The 18,925-nt window shown below is 39.5% G+C and overlaps 1 protein-coding gene across 10 annotated transcripts in view; it reads right to left on the bottom strand.

Moving 5' to 3' along the window:
• ACSL4 (acyl-CoA synthetase long chain family member 4) overlaps positions 1 to 18,925 on the bottom strand; it is an 81,424-nt gene that overhangs the window by 11,690 nt on the left and 50,809 nt on the right. For 4 of the 10 annotated variants that reach the window (XM_083423639.1, XM_083423641.1, XM_083423643.1 and 1 more), the window contains 8 exons: positions 13,738 to 13,812; positions 8,276 to 8,771; positions 7,356 to 7,533; positions 6,766 to 6,875; positions 6,070 to 6,208; positions 3,600 to 3,750; positions 1,929 to 2,052; positions 1,092 to 1,163 (listed from right to left, as the gene is read on the bottom strand). In XM_083423639.1, the coding sequence (XP_083279765.1) occupies positions 1,092 to 1,163; positions 1,929 to 2,052; positions 3,600 to 3,750; positions 6,070 to 6,208; positions 6,766 to 6,875; positions 7,356 to 7,533; positions 8,276 to 8,626 (1,125 nt within the window). In that variant the 5' untranslated portion in view covers positions 8,627 to 8,771; positions 13,738 to 13,812. The remainder of the gene's footprint in view (positions 1 to 1,091; positions 1,164 to 1,928; positions 2,053 to 3,599; positions 3,751 to 6,069; positions 6,209 to 6,765; positions 6,876 to 7,355; positions 7,534 to 8,275; positions 8,772 to 13,737; positions 13,813 to 18,925) is intronic. The other 6 variants (XM_083423646.1, XM_083423640.1, XM_083423644.1 and 3 more) reach the window with 2 other exon arrangements.

The following is an 18,925-nucleotide window of genomic DNA, read 5'->3' as shown; positions in this document are numbered from 1 at the left end:
GGAAGTAACCATCCTCCCAACCACCCCAGGGCCGGGGGGGGGGGGCAGCTTCATCCGCAGATCGCCCAACACCTGCCCCCGATTCTGGTAGGAATGAGGGGGCGCTGGGTGGAAAACACTGTGTGTCTCTTTGGCAACTCTCCAAAGTCGCCAACATGAGCGAAGAAACTCCTGTTTTTTTAAGATGATAATTCGGACTTAATTAACGAGCATGCTCTGAGTGAGGGGAGATAAACTACTCTGCCAACTGATTCAGCCACTGAGGAGCTAAATGATTCAAGTGGAAGAGAGATTATCTTTACTATGAAACTGGTATGTCGGAATGGAAAGGGGGGGGGGAGGGAGCCACCTTTGTTTCTTTTTGATATACTGCGTATTTGCTATTTTACTTGGCAAATCCCCCTGGAAAGTCTGAATAACGATTGATTATGTATGCAAGTGAGACTGGACTGTATCGTAATATTGATATAATTTTGATCTAATTATTAACTGTGTGGAAAAGATTTATGAACTTGCAATTAATTCTGATGGGACTGTTAAGAGCGGAAGATGGGAAGTGAGGGTTCTAGCCAAAGTACAGGCTTATCTGTTCTGGTATGGTATGAGACGAAACGGAAAGGTTTGGACAAATGCCTGTAATAATTGACAGAAAGCCAGATTTCTTCCATTTTGGGATGTATTGTATTGGGTAACAACTGGCATGAAGAAGCCAAAGTGAAAAACATGGAAGAAAATAAACACCCACACAGAAACATACTGTTTTGATATAACTTGCTTGCTGGACGAACTCAGAGGCTGTGAAAATGAATGAAGGATTAACATCGGATTGATTTATGGGAACCACCTGGACTAATTAAGAAAGCAGCGCAAAAGTGAGATGATGGCAATCCTCCAACCTCAGAGCATAGGAAGTCAAACAAAGATTTGTGGTTTGGCTTAATATTTGGACTGTTTGGATATTTTAAAATTCGGAATATCTTTAATGTGGCCTTTATTGGATTATTAAATTGGAACACTTAATAAATATTTTTTTTAAAAAAATATGGAAAATAAAAGTATTTTACTAGCCACTTGTCCCAGCCCATACTTACAGGCACAGCTGCCATCAATGTTGGTTTCAAAATAGAACAATCTCCTTTGCTTCCCTTTTTAATTTTACTTGACTGCAAGAAAAGAGTATGAGAATCTCGGTTAAAAGTACATCAATAGCCCTAAGACTGCCACATTCCAAAAACAATTACTTTATTCCATTCAGTGAAAGAGAATGAACCTCAAAAACACAAGGAAGCCCACTAACAATACACTTTTCAATACTAAAAGAAACAGCAAAGTTGTATGTGGTTATCTGCAGGGCTTGATGCAACTAAGTAATGAGACAAAATACTGAGGAGTGGTGCTCTTTGAAACCTAGCTTAAATGCATTTATTCACACAATATGGGAGCTGCAAAACTTTTCCTGGCATCACAGATCTGTGCATGCTATTCAGTTAGTGAGCAAGATAAATATTATTTATTGCATGTTCAACATATTATAGTGCGTCAGGGTAAGCAACTGATGGGCTTGCCTGTTCAAGACACTCCATTATATACACATATATATGGGCAGGCTGTTAAGAATGCTATGGATGGGTACAATTCTTTTTATTTAGTTGTAAAGCTGATCCTAAAGATGACTATGGGTGGTGAGGGGTGGATCATGCTGTTGAACTAGATTTTTCTAAAACCAGTTTCCTGAGCAAGGTTTCCTGAGTGCCTTTTTGGATGTTACACTTTCCTACACTAGCCTCTACTGCGCTTTGAACATGTGGCAAGTCTAGGATTGCAAATCATCTCCATGCTATTCACAACTGTTGTGTTAATTCAACTGAATGTTAATACATTTCTTTCTTTCTGAACAACCAACAGGAGAGGTCAATACATTTGCTTACCTGGTCTGATAGTGTGAGAGGAGAGGAATATCCAATCCTGCAGCCGTAAGTAATACAGGAAATTTCTGCTGTCAGTTCTAATACATGAGCCAGAGGCAAATAGCCAATGTATGTGTCCTTGGGTCTAAAGGAGAAAAATTATGTGATTCAGTATAGCATGCAGGTTATCTGAACTTAAAAAGAGCCCTGCTGGATCAGGTCAAAGGCCCATCCAGTCCAGCACTCTGTTCTCAAAGTAGCCAACCAAATATCCATGGGAAGCCTGCATGCAGAACTTTAGTGCAGCAGCACTTCCTCCACCAGTGATTCCCAGCAATTTTTGTTCAGAGGCATACTACCTCTGACAGTGGAGGTATAACATAGCCATTGTGGAGACTAACCTCCGATAGCTTTGCCATCCATGAATTTGTCTAATCCTCTTTTTATAAAGCACAGAAAACAGTTTTTATTCTACATTCCTTTTTCATAATTGAGGGCTTCTTGGATCTATGTTCTCTAACATATAGCCAGGCAAAAATTACTTAACAGATGAAAGCTTTAAAAACATCTCACCAATGGAAAGAATTTTGAACCTACTATTCAACTTCCTGGACTTGTCAATTATTTTCAAGCAGAGTATTCTCTCCAGCTTGAAGACATCAGGTTAAAATAGGTTTCCACTGTTGTTTTATTATTGCCCTTCTTAAGGCTACAACAGGTTTCCATTTAAAGTCTGTTTCTATTCTCCCACTTCCTCACCAATAGTCTTCCAGGCAATAAACCTTCCCTTTGGTGCATTCATGTCAGTTCCAAGATGTACCCAATTTCCAAAATACTGGTGAAGTATCAGCCACCAGCACTTACATTTCCTTTGTCTGGTCTTCTCCCCACATATCTAGCACAGTTTGGTGGGGCCCCATATATGATGCCCCAAAAGTCTATTACAAAATCCTCAGACTAGTATTCAAACATTTCAGACTTCTGTTTTATAAAGGGTTTGTTTGTTTTCCACTCCTATGTCTCCCCCTTAACTTTAGCAGCACCAGAGTTAAATACTCTATCACTACTGTTGCTGTAGTAAAGCCTTAGAATGATCCTGTCCAAGGTGCAAAGTTATAATCCAGTAAGAGGCAAGTAAATAGCCAAAGTAAGAACCTAGGATCAATAAATAACATTTCCTAGGAAAAACACATAACTTTTATCTTATACAGACTAATTTATCTCTTCTTTTGAACACTGTTCTGTTTAACCCATTCTAGTCCTTGTCAGTTCAGTCTCATGCTAATGATTCAGCCAGAGTGCAGTCCCCCACTCTATCTGCTGGGGGCAGGATGTAAAAACACATAGAGAAAGGAATGGAAAGTGATAGGAAGAGGGTTTAGAATGGGCCAACCTAATCCTCTCTGCCCTCCCTCCTTGCTTGTCCATCAGTAGCTGCAGTTAACAGCAAGTGCCACCCACCCACATGAACTTTAATCATTGCTAAGTGACAGGTGAGAGGAAGCACCAAAAAGGCGTTAATTGGCCCAATTCCTCTGGTTGCCATGCTGTTGACAGGTATACTGCTATGCCCTGATCCTCCATGGGGAGAAAGCAGGATTGCACCATAAATGATTACAGAAAGACAGTGTTGTCTTTAAAAATGGAGTTTGAGTTTTTGACATACATCTTTGAAAAACAGGAAATGCTTACCCCAACCCTGGTATCCGTTCACACTGTCCTGTCATTCCAGCTATCAAGTTTTTATGCATCATCATCACTCCTTTAGGTTTCCCAGTGGAGCCACTGGTGTACATTACTAAGGCCATATCTGTGGCAGTAGGTCGACTTGGAGAGATATTTACTAGAAAAAAGATCAGGGGCAACAAGCATTACAAATCAGTACATCACAGAAAATGAATTTTATATTTTATATTTGATGCCAATCTTAGCTGAAAAACAAGGTATAAACAAAATTTATGAAGAAATTCGACTGTAAGTGCTTTCTCTGTGTGGGAAACCAAAACCCGAATACTCTTATCTGCATTCCTATAAAAGGTCAAAAAGTCCCAGAAGTTTCTGTCTCTTAGCTTAGAACTAGAGCTTCTTTCTAGCAATGGAAATTTCCAAAGCAACTTTAATCTCACTGGGAAGAAAGCAGTGAAAGACTAAGATATGTGACACATCTACATGCCATTTTTATGTTGCTGTTAAATCAAAAGTATCCTGCTTGGAGAAGGGCTCAAATAGTTTTCAGGAATGGGATCCATACCCTGCTGGTGTCTATCTATTCCTGCTGAACAGGATGCATGGTTCTGGCTATGGGTTAAAAATAGGCTTCATCTTTATTGACAAATTAGCTGGTTGACTGGGTGCTTTGTTTGCCCCTCTGCCAAGGCTTCAGGTGGACTTGAAAGAACTATCAACTTATGGCTGACATCTGGAAGATTCAGCTGTTTTCCTGATGCTTTGCTCCAATGCAGGCACAGAGGAACAGGATAAAGCTCTTCCACTGAAGGTGACTGTTATGAGGCAAGTTTTAAAATGAATGCGAGTGGTGCTGTGAACCTGGAATCCAGCAGTGACCAGCACACCAGGTCAGAGGCTACAGTGTCACTAGCAAAGGAACCAGACCAGATTCCTGGCTTTGAGCCTGATGCTAGGACCACTTAATTTGAGGCTTGCAGGCAGGAGCCCATTGAACTAGCTCCTATAGCAGCAGGACTGAAATAAAACCAAATCCAGTATTCTTATAGGTGTATTTCCTGGGCCTGAGGGCCTGCACACTTCTCCCACTACCTCAACCACTTTAGTGCCACAAGGACTACACATAGTGATAAGCCATGAACTGCAGGAGATGTGTCTGTCTTCAGGCCAGAGAGTTAGTCTTTTAAGAAAACTCTAGTCCTCAAGAAGGAAAGATCTGAGGCGGATTGGAGGCAAAGGCACAAGAGGTTTCAATTCACTTCCAACCCTTGTCAGAACAAATTGTTCACTAGTCCTCCTTGGTGCTGTGAAAACCAATCTTGCCTTGCCTTGTGGGCTCATATGTGGGACCAGAACAGGACAAGTATGGAATATACCCTGGGGTAGTAATTCTGTCCACCTACCAAAGCTTTAGACATGGGAACTGAGGGAGACAGCGACCAAGCAGAATTAAAATCCCTGCACAGGGAATTCAGTCCTGCTTTCTGCAGCTGATCCAGCCACATATCTGCCTGTCCTACATCCAACTTCACATATCACATCAATGTGGGAGAGGTGAGCATGGTTTTTGGAAAATTTGTCAGCCTGGTGGACCAAATGGGACCCCATCCCTAGAATATTGCATTATCAAAATTTTAATACTCTACTCACTGGAATAAGAATTGCCAATCTAGAGTGCCTGTGGAATGTCCCCTCTTTAGCAGTGCAACTGGTGGTGACATTGTTATTATTTCAGCAGCATGTAAGGGCTTACTTGACACAGCATTTTAAGAATTTGATAGTTTGATCTTACCTGCTACTGTACTTTGATTATATCTGCTTCTATTTATTCAGATGCAGGGTTTTATAAGATTATTGTATGGTTTGTTTCTATTATGTACTGTACAGTATATATTGTACTTCACCCTCATATCTATAGAGATCAGTGTTGGGGAACCAACTGCAAGCCCAGAAGCCAAATGTGGCCTTCTCTATCTGGCCCCTGGGACACTCTCCAGACCACACCCATTCCACAGGCCAAACCTTCCTTTACTCATTTAACCTGGGCTGAAATGTGTTACTGAACTGTGATAATGCCGCTTGCCTGAAAGGAGGCTGAAGAGATGTGTGGTAGTTATAGAAACCTCATGGCTAGAATGTAAGATAATGTACAAGGGTAAGAGTCACACCATTGCTTTGCCCACTTTTGCATCTGGACCCACCACCACAGGTATTTGGCTCCCAAAAAAGTTGTCCATAAGGCAATGTGTCTCCTGGGCTGGAAAGAGTTTCCTATCCCAATATAGATGAAGGATGGGCTAGAAACATTTTAAATAAATACACATGTGCATACAATATTGAGGGAGAAGCTTATATTTTAAACAGCTTACAGTTTCTTCCCTATGATTAACATATATTTACAACTTTGCTTACTATAGTGAAAGAAGTGTTTTATTACTTTAAGCGGCTGTACTAGCCTTTCACATGGTCCACTTACAGTTTTCTGATTTGGCTCCCAGTTCTTCTACTGCTTGCATGCTAAGGATCTCTAGTGTTTCAGGATAGTCTGACTTATTGATAGTCTTCTTGTCCACATAAATGATATGTCTGAGGCAGGGGATTTCTGACAAAACATTCTGATGAAGAAATAATTGAAGGTTGATTACAGAGTGTACAGAAAAGGATCTTAACATATTGCCTGTTTATTTTGATACCTCTATCCTTATGATGGTTGGGGTAGTATCAGTGCTTTAAAAATCTACTCCCCTTACCTGCAGCCACTAAGCATCCAGTCCAAATGGAAGCATATTTTTATATATTAGTTCATACTAGAACTATGAAAACCTTCAGATGAACATTGCACAAAAAGTAGAGAAGCTATCAATATTGTTTCCACTTTGGCTTTCCAGCTTTGTGCCCAAATCATGGTGGTCAATATGCTACTTGTTTGTTTAGAATTTTCAAATAATTTCAATGAAGGGAATTTATTGAGAGTCCCACTGATTTATAAGCCAAGACAATACTTTGCATCCCCACTACAAAATACACATAGCCACAAGTTAGTCCACACGATCTCCAGAATTTCAGCCTAATGTTGAATTAGTTTTCCATGAAACTTAACAGCAACCCAACCCATATCTTTTGCAAGATTAATATTATTTATACCAAATGAAGATATCTCATCAAGACTTACCTTGAGTTTGCCTTCTAAAAGGTCTGTGCTAGTGATTAGATAAGATGCTCCACATTCGTTCAGTCCATAGGTTACTGCATCTTCTCCAAGGGTCGCATATAAAGTAACAACTGTTTAACAGAAAGGGGGAGATTGTTTGTTTGTTTTTTTTAAAAAAAGCTAAAACCAAATTTGTATTTCCTTAGCCATCATCAATTATTTTGCATTGAGGAATGAGTAAAAGCATTCTGGTTTTTCATGTTCATTTTATGTTTCACATCTACTGCAAAAAAAACCCCACCACTATCCCAAAGTAGAATAAACCTGACATACCAATGCAAAATTCTGAAGTTTGTAAGAAAAATACAGTGACTATTCATGCAAATCAAGAGACTTCCAAATGACGACTGTGCTTACCCATTTGAGTTTTACACAGAAACATCATGGACAGTAAACTCTGGCATTGTATTTTAAAGTTAGTTTTGATAACTAGGAGATAACATTGCAGTGAGGAGGGAAATATAGGACCAGGAAAGGAGGGAACAAGGAGCCTGGGGATCAGAGTCCTATTTTTCTTGCTCATATATGCCAGATAAAGCATCAATACTCACGAGGAAAGCTGTATCGGAAACAGGTTTGTGCTGCAATCATCCATTCAGTTCGGGTTTCACAGAAAATAGCAACTGTGCTCTTTGGTTTTAGTCCAAGTGAAACTAATCCTCTCCCAAAGTTGTTCAGTTTCAGGTTAGTTTCCTCATAGTTCAGCCACCTATAGTTTCCTAAGATCAGCTGGTTAAAGAGTAAAACAGTTGTTTAATATACAAGAACTTTGGTTAGTAGGCTCCTAAATAAATAAGTAAAATATACTATTGAAAGACTTGATCAATATAATATGAGACAGTATTTGCTAGAACAAGAGTGCCTAAAAACTAAATATTTTATTCATCATTAAGAAAGTCAGCCACAATGTTGGTCTAAAAGAAATGCAGGTAACTTTCAAAATAGGCCAGCTGTGTTTGTAGTGCTAAGAAACCTGCCCAGTAAGGTGTCTGTGCAAATACGACGTTTTCGTACTATATCAATACAGCTTGTTCAATAACATTGTTCTCTGAAGTACTTTAGAATCCTCTCCCTTGATTAGCAGCCAACAATCCACATGGCAATAGAAATGCCACTGAAATATATACAAAGTAAATATCTTCAGACAGATAGTTCCAATACTTGGAACAAGTATTAAACTTCATATCTATGTTTGCTTGACAAAGTAACTTATCAGTGGGTGATGCCTTTTGAAATGAGCATTGACCTATTTATTACTAATTTAACAAAAAAGTATTTGTTTTTTTAAAAACCTGAACTTACTATTTGAATAGTATAACAAATAATAAAGTGCATAGATTTCAAGAACCTCTAAACATACCAAGTGCTTTAAAAAATGATCCCAATTCACTGCAAGTAAGATATTTAAGACATTATCAACCTTTTAAAAATACCTTATTAATAGTGTTTAAACATTTACCAAAGTTATTACCTTCTTAAATACTTTTCCATGGGGCTGCATTTCATTCTCTTCACTCAGGATCTCTCTTGTTCCAAGACAATCTTTCTTCCCAAATTTTGCAACAGCATGGTCAAACAATTTGTCCAAAGTGTCTGCTCCAGGCAAGTCTATAGTGGCTAATGACTCAAGATGTGAAATGGCTCTGTATGGGCTTCCAGGACTGTCCGAGACGGGTTTAGCTTTTAATCGCTTCGCCATAGCTTTTTTCTTCTTAGCATTTGTAAGAAAATACCATGGAATGAATATAAGGGCACTGTACAGATTTATCAACAAGTACACAGGAAGCAAGAGAAAGATGCGTAGTCCTAGCTTAGGGTTCATAATGGATGGCTTTCTGTCTCCTGTCCTTCAGGGATTCGAAGTGCCTTAGTTTTTTGCACGACAAAAGTGGAAGCAGCCGCAGACAAAAGCAGAATGAAGGTTTAGGTGGTTCAGTTTTAGAGTAATCACTGCAATGTTAGAAATACTGGAAGCCAGCAGCAGATTATTGGTGGTTGAAGATCATAGGTAATCAGATAACAGGAGGCAAAATTAGTAACAGTTTGTTAGCTTCAATCCTTTATTGGTTTCATCATAAAATGCAGCTAGATACTGGAGGTTGAAAAAACTGGTTTCATACTTATATACATCACATAACTGATTTTAAGGAGAATAAAATTGAAATAAATATTTGTTCCATCTACCCCATCTCAAATATTTTTGAGAAGCACTCTTAAAATGTTATACTTTTAATCCAGTTTAGCAAATAAGTATTGCATCATTGTGTTCAAAAGTTTATAGCTTTTTCTTTAAATATTTTTACTTGAGCAGGAGAGGATTTAGCAGTGCTGTTTATGACTCAGAAGCTACATTAATTCACTGTTTACTGGACTTGCGTACATTCAGATTCTTTGGCAGGCCAAAATACTGAACTGTTGCAATTGCTTATTGCAAAATGCTTCCATAGCCTCCCTTCTGACCTTGCTTTAAGACTGGCAAACAGTTTGATAGAAACAAGGTATTAAACATATCCTAATATTCAGGCATAAGCCAATATAGATATGTGATTTTGGCTTCTTATGTGGAAGGAGCTTCTTCTGTTCAAATAACAGCACTGCAGTTTAACCATGGTTTCATAAAACCTATCCTTATATGCAATCAGATCAGCCTCAGTGGTCTTGAGCACAATACGGACATATTGCAGGGGATTGGACTGGATAACCCTCAGGGTGTCTTCCATCTTCATAGGTCTTTGATTCTATATGGGAGTTAGGGTTTAAATTTGCAAACGGAGAAAGTGAGTGATGGATAGAGGAATGATAGGCGCTGACTGAACAACATTCACTCCCATTTCACTAGGGCTTTCTTAAATATTGCTCACAATTTCCAGGGGAAATGCTGGAAGCTGCACAGAACACTGTTTTGTGAAATGGGCCCAAAACATTCTGATATGAGGGAGCAAGAAGCGAGGATTATCTCTTTACACACTTAATGGAGGGTTGCAGCATGCTTCAGGATAAGGACTATTTTGGACAGATTGATGAAGCATAATGCAGAGGTACCACAGGACAGGAAATTCCTCAGGAACAAGGAATTCAGACAGCTATACCCCAGTATTCAAAGTGATGTATAAACATATTTGATGTTTCAGGATGAAACACGCTGTGCTTTAAAAATAGATTTTAAATGACTGACTAGCATGTCAATAATTAAGATTCTGCAGCACCCAATATTTAATCATGATAATTGAATTTGCTCTAAGGTACAGCAGCAGCTACAGACTAGTAGCATGTATTACTCAGCTGATAAATGTTATTTAATTATATAGTGCAACATGATAAATTTCTGATTCATATTTATAATCACAGTAAAACTTTATCTGTCAAGGCCTCAATTCCTTTGAGGAAATTTAGCAAAGAAGCCAGCCATGTATACCATCAAAAATAAATAAAAAGATGTGCTTCATATGTAACAGCCATATGACTTGTAAGAAATCCCCTAGTTTCCATTTTCTCAAATTGGAATAGTAATTCCTACAGAGTGTCTAGCTTTTATAGAAACATAAATATATGATTTACATCCATAGGTGAAAATGCTTTACATTACCAATATTCCAAAAAAGACATTTCCCATGAATTTAAATCTAATTTAGTTAAATCCCAAAGCAACTGTGGTACAATAACTTTTATCAGAGTCAACCAAAATATCACAAGGAAGTGGGAAAGCTTTCCAGTTTCCCAGGACTTTCACTGAGCTGCTAGATGTTCAGCAAAAAAAAAAAAAAAAAAGGCCGGGGGAGTGGGGAGGAAAAAATATGGTTCTACGGCAGCAGTTCTGAACACCTTTGTCCTTGTGTGGATGACTTGAAAATTTCTGGGAGTTTCAACTTGCACTTTTTCGTATTCCATATTGACACTGTTAAAAACAGCGCTGTATTATGATGCTTTAAGCCATGGCCTTGTTGGCCTTATTGATAAATATGGCTCTGATCAAAACAAAAAATGAGTAAAGTGCAAACTACAGATATCCTCAACTTTTCTGCAACCTTTAACATGGATCACCTGGTGGCTTGTGTACCAGTTTAAGAGAACCAGTTTAAGCCTGTTGGGTCAGGCCCATGACCCATCAAGTCCAGCGGCCCATCTAGTCCAACATCCTGTTCTCACAGTGGCTAACCAGATACCTGTGAGAAACCAGCAAGCAAGATTCAAACACAAAAGCATTCTCCCCTCCTGTTGTTTCTAGCAGTGGCTATTCAGAAGTATTGCTGCCTCCAACTGTGGAGGCAGAACACAGCTATCATAGCTAGTAGCCATTGATAGATAGTCTTCTCCATTAATTTATCTAATCCTCTTTTAATCTTTCCTTCTGTGGGAGTAAATTCCATAGTTTAACTATGTACTGCATGAATAATTTGCATTTATCTAAAAGCCTCTGTCTGAGGGCATGATTAAAATACCTCCCCCCCCCACAAGTCTGCATGCTGTAGCAAGATGGAACACAGTGTTTTGTAGATTTTGAGCATGATCTAATGTAGCTTTATATAACAATTGACATGCTACATTTTGATGTTATAGACACTTTAATTCCCCCCATCATGCTCCAAAAGTTCATTTTCTCCTGTCCTATCCCTTTCTATTTTTTTAAGCTTAGCATCTAGCTGAAGGTGAATTCTTTTTTAAAAAAAAGATTGCTTTGTATTTGCTGATATTTGAATTGTTCTGAATAAAAGCTACTACTGTTGCTTTTACATTTCTCTTTATAAACTAGCATGGCTATCTGCAAATTTAGTTATTTTTCGCATAATGGCATGCTCATTTTGTTTTCCCATTTTAAAATGTGAAAGCTATGGCTCTCCAATGAAGTATATTTTGACAGCTCCAAATAGGACTTCTAAAAATATATTGTGTTTGCCAAAACCAAAATGGTAGTCCCAAGACTTTCAAGTAAATTACATTAATTTGCATTAGCTCTTTCCTTAAAACCTGTTTTGATGCCCCCCCCCCCAGTTAATTAAACACTCCAGTAGAAGTAAGTTGCACATAACACAAAAACAATGGGCAGAAATGTTAATGCTAGTTAAAGCTCTAGTGAGGAACAGTGATACAATATGACATAATTTAAGAAAAGATCTGGAAAATTTGTGTTCGAAGTCTGACAACAGACAAAGCATGCAACACCAATTCAGAGCCTAACTTTACATTTATACATAAATGTGTGCATCTGAACTCCCTTCTCCTTCCCCTCCAGGAAAAGCTTCTTTGGAATGGGGAGATTTTGACTGGAGAAAGTGTGTGTGTGTGTGTGTGTGTGTGTGTGCGCGCGCGCATACGTGCACAATTCCTTAGCTGCTTCTGTGCTTCCCATCACTTCCCACCCTGTCTCCCTCACCTGGGTCCAAAATGTAAAACATGCACTTGGGCTCCATGGAGGAGATGCAGCAGAAGCAGCAGATTGGTTAGGGCCCCGCTATCATCCACCATTACTTCCAATCTTCTCCTCCTAAAGTAACTTTTTTGGGCTGTGGGAGGAGCTCCCTCAGGATTCAGTTTCGTGCAATATACATTTAAGATGCTTGGAACTGGCCAATGCCGGTCAATATACAGTTTGCAAAAGGCTCAGTGCTGTCATCTCTATTCATAATGAATTAATAGCACCAATTCCACAATAAAAGATCTGAAATCAACGCAGGCTACCTAAGCAACATAAATAATCATTCAATACTAAGGCTGATGGAAACTGCACTGTGCAAAGTTTAAGAGTAGTTATTAAGAAGCACCTCCCTGACAGACTGAAAAAGCTATACAATGAAAATATACTGTACTTTTCTGTCTATAAGGTGACCCCATGTATAAGACGCCCCCTATTTTGGGGTGCTCAAATTTAAGAAAATGGGGGGAGAAGGCTTAGAGTTGTTGAGCTTTTTTTGGGGGGGGGAATGCCCATGGTTGTTGAGCAATTTGGGGGGGGGGGATGCCGAACTGAATAGCACTCACCCAGCTGGCAAACGCTAACAATCGCAAGCAACGCAAGCCAAATTGCCGAAGTGGCAGCCAATCCAAAGCAGCCCTTGCCACATCCACTAATAAGCTGCCCATTTGACAAAGCAGCAGCCAATCCAAAGCAGCCCTTGCAGCAGACACCATTCACCCACCCAATTGCTAGATCCTGCTCGCGGATGCAACCAGTTGCCCACCCCCCCTCTGCACTACCCAGGTATAAGATGACCCCCCATTTTTTACTATATTTGGGAGTAAAAAACCCCCCTCGCCTAATACACAGAAAAGTATGGTATCTTAACGTAGAAAGTAGCATGGCCCAAAGGTGCTCCATTTATTGTTTTTTTTAAAATGATGAGGAAAAGTCTCACCATTAAACAGTGTTTTAATTGTTTCCATATTATTTAAGGTCAACCCACTGGCATCAAGAAAAGTGCACTTCAAAGCTTTTAAACACATAATCTCATTAAAAGTTTGTGCACTTCAGAGTACTCCACCAGTTAAAAACAGAGTGAGATATGAAAAAAGCTTATATCCAACTGACTGTGGAGTTAATGCCACATAACCTATTAAACGTTTCGGTAATTCTAATAGTCACACAAATATCTTATTTCATCTTTTTTCCAAGCAGTACCTGAAGTGTTACCATGAAAATTGCATGGTAAATTGCACCTGAGAAACTTTCAGATCCAGATGTTTTAAACACCTAGAAGGCCTGTTTTGAAAAAGTTGCTAGTCATCCCAATTCAAAGGTTGATAGTAACCACACACCCAATCAAATACTGCTGTAGACATTAAATATATGACAGCAGAAAGATACAGGCTATATTTAGGATATATTTCTAAACAGGAAATTACTTCAATCAGCACACTTTAAAAACAGTACATAAAAAACAGATACGTTAATGAAACATATTCAACAATAAGTATTGGTATACCAAAATTCTAACTTACAGTTTTTCCAGGAGAAATGAGAACTCTTCAGAAGTTGCTCAGTCCACAGTAAGATGGGGATGACTGTTTGTAACTCTAGAATTAAAGTTACACAGAACTTTAATTTTCAAGTTTTATATGGCTATTTATCATAAACAAATTTTGCTTTTCAACAAAATGATAGTTTTTTGTTTTTAAAAAAGGCAACATCAGAACTTAAGAATAGTCTGTCAAATCAGGCCAATGGCCTATCTAGTCCAGTATCCTGCTGTCATAGTGGCCAACCGGATGTCTGTGGGAAACCAGTGAGCAGAACATGAGCACAATAGCATTCTCCCCTCCTCAGCAATTGGTATTGCTACCTCATAGCTAGTAGCCATTGATAGCCTTCTCCATTAATTTATCTAATCCTCTTTTAAAGCTTCCAAGTTAGTGACCATCACTGCCTCCTGGGGGAGGGAATTCCAAAGTTTGACTATGTATTGAGTGAAGAAGTGCTTCTTTTTATTTGTCCTAAACCTTCCAACATTCAGCTTCATAGAATGTCCATGAATTCTAGTGCTATGAGAGGGAGAAAAACATTTCTCTATCTACTTTCTCCATGCCATGCATGGTTATTTTATAAACTTCCATCATATCACCTCTTACTTGCCTGATCTCTAAACTAAGAGAAGTCCCAAATGCTGCAACTTTTCTTCATACAGGAGTTGATCCATCCCCTTGATCATTTTGGTTGCTCTTTTCTGAACCTCTTACAATTCTACAATATCACAAAAGGCTTCTTGGAACAGAAGAACTGAGAACACAAGATGATCATGTTGCCCAACAATGAGATGCCATTCAGGCAATCAAAACATTTGATTTCTTAATCGTTGCTTGTTTGGAACCTATTAATCATAGTGCCTGATCGCATGTCAAGGGAAACTATAGTAAACTGTAGCTTTTGTTTCTGTGCTGGCACAAAAGGAAGACCAAAGGGACTGTGTTCTAGTGCTTAAAGTTTGTGCATACCCTGCCTTATTGAACTAGGATTTGATTGTGTGAATTAGGCCACTAGCCTTCCATAGACTGAAATTTCAAAACTTTTAATTAGGACCACCATTGAATAAGTGTGCAATTAAATCTGCATGTGCTGCACAGATGGTATAAAGCAAATGGAAAGCACCCCAGCAGAAATATACTCTGTGACAACATTTGCTTCACATAGTAAAATCAGTGAAACAGACAACCTAGCCCATACATTTATCCACTACAAAAGAAAGTTTTCTTCCATATGCATAATTAGAAATTGAGACAGCCTTGTATTCAAGTACTAGCCCTGTACCCACAGGTGAGAAGGGACTGCATGCAAGGAAAATTGCAGTTGTGCTCTCTTGAAGGCTTTCCAAAGCATGTTATATAATGGGTAGGATATCAAAATTGCAACCAGAAAAGGGGGGCACTGTTTCAAATATGTCATATTTTTTATTTTCTGCAGACATTCAGACTGCCATCCTATGCACAGTTATTTAGAAGTAAGCACCACTGACCTCAGTGGGACTTGTTTCTGAGAAAAATGTACATACTGAACTGACAATGGGCACATTAGTGTTTCTTTTACAGCAGGGGTAGGAAACCTCAGACCTGGGGGAGTCAAATGCAGTAAAATTTACATTAGTTCTGCTCACTTTTGTCTCTGGCATCACCAACCACAGGGGGAATGTGGTCCTCAGGCTGAAAAAGGTTCCCCATCTATGTTGCATGGTTACCTGCTACATGACCTTATCTTTTGCATGTTCCACTTCTAACATCAAAGGACAGCATTTTTAATATTACAATGTTGTAAGGGTTTCCTTGGAAACTGTAAAAAGTTATTTGTGTTTTCAACTACTTTTGAGTACATTTTCTATTTTTGACAATATAGGGTATTACTTACAAGTACATTCAAGTTTCCCACCTCTCACCCCCATTTCCCTGCTGGGGAGAAAGGGGTAAGATATATATATATATATCCCCCGGTTTGATGTCACAGAGAAGTAACTGGGGAAACCCAGCCAGATGGGTGGGGTATAAATAATAAATTATTATTATTATTACTACTGATCATGTGTCACCTCTATCAGGGCATCTTTGGAAGTGGAGTGGACGGTACACCAACAAACTCTCTCTCATCCCTAAAAGAAGTTAGCAGTACAGTCATACCTTGGTTCATGAACAGAATGTGTTCCGGGAGTCTCTTCGACTCCCGGAACCATTCGAAAACCAAGGCATGGCTTCCGATTGGTTACAGGAGCATCCGGAAGCCACGGAACCCATGCCAGATATTCCATTTCCAAAAATTGTTTGAAAACCAGAACACTCAATTCCAGGTTTTGATTGTTTGGGAACCAATTTCTTTGGGACCAAAGGTGCTTGAGATCCAAGGTATGACTGTATCACCAAAGTAGTACCAGGGTTGATTATGCTTCAGAACCATCAATCCTATAAGAAAGATGCATCAATGCAGACACAAATTATTGCAGTGAATCTGCCTGCAATACTAGAAAAACAACCACAACTGCAACAAAAATCTTACTGGCTCATGTTGAGGCAGTTCAGTGGCTGGTATTAGGGCTGGGCAATAACTGTTTTCCAACATTGTAATATACCGCCAGCTAAACACTGCAATTTATATCACAATGTCAGAAAGAAGCCCATATCAAAGCAATGGATGAGGCAAGTGTGCTAGCACTCTGTTTGTTTGCCTGCCTCATACACTGCCTTGGCATGGGCAGAGTGGGGGAGCGAACGGGCTACCCCTCCCTCCCTGGATGAAGAAGCAGCCCGTTAGACCTCCCCCACCTGTTCCAAGGTGGTGGAGGCAGCTGGGGCAACAACCTCCACTGCCTTGGGGTGGGCGAGAGATGCAGGTGGGCTGCCTCTCCCTCACAGGGAGGAGGAAGCAGCCTGTTTGTGCCTCCCCCAATCCATCCAAAGGCAGCAGTGGAAGCTGAGGCAGCATCTGCTGCTGCCTTGAGACAGAGGGACTGGTGAGGCTCAGCTGGGGGGGCAGGAGTCTTCTCACCCCGGCTAAGCAACCACAACCAGCGTGCATGTGTGCCAGAGGGACGGGGGCTTGTTTAAGCAGAGGAAGGAACAAGCTGTATCACACCTCGTTGATGCAGCTTGTTTCTCCCTCTGCAGCAGTATGAGGGCAGACCGCAATGATGGCTTCACTCAGTGGTATATCGCTGGTAAAACTGCTACTGCTCCCGAGTCCCTCTGCCTCCAATGCCCAGCTGCAGCTTGTTTTTCCCTCAGCGTGCAGGGTGCTGGTAGCAGAGGGACTCAGGCAGTGGTGGTTTCACCAGAGATATACCACTGAGTGAAACTGTCATTGAGATCTACCCCTAATACCAGTCCTGGCCGATATATGGATATCTTGCCCAGGCCTAGCTGATATGCAGTATTTTACACACCCACACCCACACCCTCCTTTCCGGACTGCTATTTTTTTTTTTAAAAAAAACAATCATTTGTATAAAACATATTAGGAACCAAAAATAGAGTTTCTTAATAGTGTAACTGCCTTTGAAACGGGATTGTGAGAGGAGAATTTATTTATGTCATGAATAATGAACTCTTCTATCATAATATATGCAGTCAGTAGTCAGAGATGCTAAGGTATTATAAAACTGAAGACTGAGTGAGCAAAACTGGGACTATTATAACTCTGTTTGTGTCTAGTTTAAATTGGATGACAGAGATCACATTCAGATGTTATTATCTGGCTACTGGGAGTATTCTGACTCAAATACACCACCACCTCTTCCCCTTGGTATCTATGGCATAACATTAAATCTCCACTGGCATTAATGACCATAGTAAGTCTTTACTCTTATGCTCACATAACTTGGAAGTAAGCCCCACTGAACTCAATGATACTTCTGAATAGCCACATATATGATTGAGCTGTTGAAACTAAAAGCAGCTTCTAATCCTTGTTCGGTCTCCAATATAAGTTCTTTAAAAGTGATCAGACAAAAAAATCACACCCTGTGTGCACTTTTCATTGTGGAATTTAGACAGATGTCAAACTACAACTCAGCAATTCTAGGACATTGTTTATTTCTGTTCAGGTGACAATGTCCTAAAATTCAGCCACAGCTTTATTTCTGTCAAGTCCTGGTTTGCCCAACAATGTAAGCCAAACTATGGTTTACTAGGATAGCACAGGTTCACTAAGGGGAGTTTGCAGTTGCTTTGCTCCCTCCTGGTCCTTTTTACTGTCGTGCCAAGCCAAGGTTTTGCTTAGTATGTTGCCAAAACTGGGACACATGGTTAAGCTTTCTCCCCACTAATCATGACCTGTACAGTAGAGGCAAAAACAGGTCACAAGAATAATGAGAAGGCCCTCTTGTTACAGTATCATTAATTTTTAAAATGCGGCACATGGAATAAGCAGAAGACAAGATTACATTTTCCATAACTGCTTTTTTCCTCCAGTCCAAGGTTTAATGTGAAAGAAAAGATACCAGAGATTACAACATTCATACAGCAATATACTTGTTATTTACTATCAAAGAAGGCTTTGAAAGGCACTGCATAATTAAAAGGTACTTTTGTTCAAAGTTGTAAAGTTTACAAAGTTGTAGAAGTTGAAACATTTATGTCCACTACAAAATATTTGTAACGTTATCAAGGGCAGGTAAAAAGTTAAATATGTGACTTTTTAAAGCACTGTTCCGTATGCACACGGAAATGGCTAGCAGCTTAAAAAATAAAACAAATGGTTTAAGATCAGAATATTTAATGCTATTGAACCAGAGGTGTTTGCACATCCAAGTCAAACTACGAATACACACACAAACTGCAGCTACTCACCAAGCGAAGCCTTCCAAGTCTGTCTGCTAGTCTGTAGATGCATTAGGAAACTTATAAGGCTACAAGAACACGCCTACTAAGACAATACGTTTTTCTTTTTAAGTAAGCATTATGACCTATTACTTCCGATTCTGGTGAAATGAGTCAATACTTGTCATGGCAATGGTGATGTTTCTGAAAGGTCAAACTGAACTGACCATTTTTGCAACTGCTGTTTTGCTGTAATATAAATATTCTGCATATGGTTAAGCACTTTCCTACATAGCCACAAATGTTCTCATGATGTATTATAAACCCCCAAAAGCTTATTTACAACGAAGAGTCATCTGTCTTGCTGCAGAGATTAATAACCACGGTTGACCCTTGA

This window comes from Podarcis tiliguerta (assembly GCF_965153285.1).
Source record: "Podarcis tiliguerta genome assembly, chromosome: Z".
NCBI classification, from domain to species: domain Eukaryota; kingdom Metazoa; phylum Chordata; class Lepidosauria; order Squamata; family Lacertidae; genus Podarcis; species Podarcis tiliguerta.
Note: the sequence above shows the minus strand (reverse complement) of the source record. Positions and strands in the feature narration are given on the sequence as shown.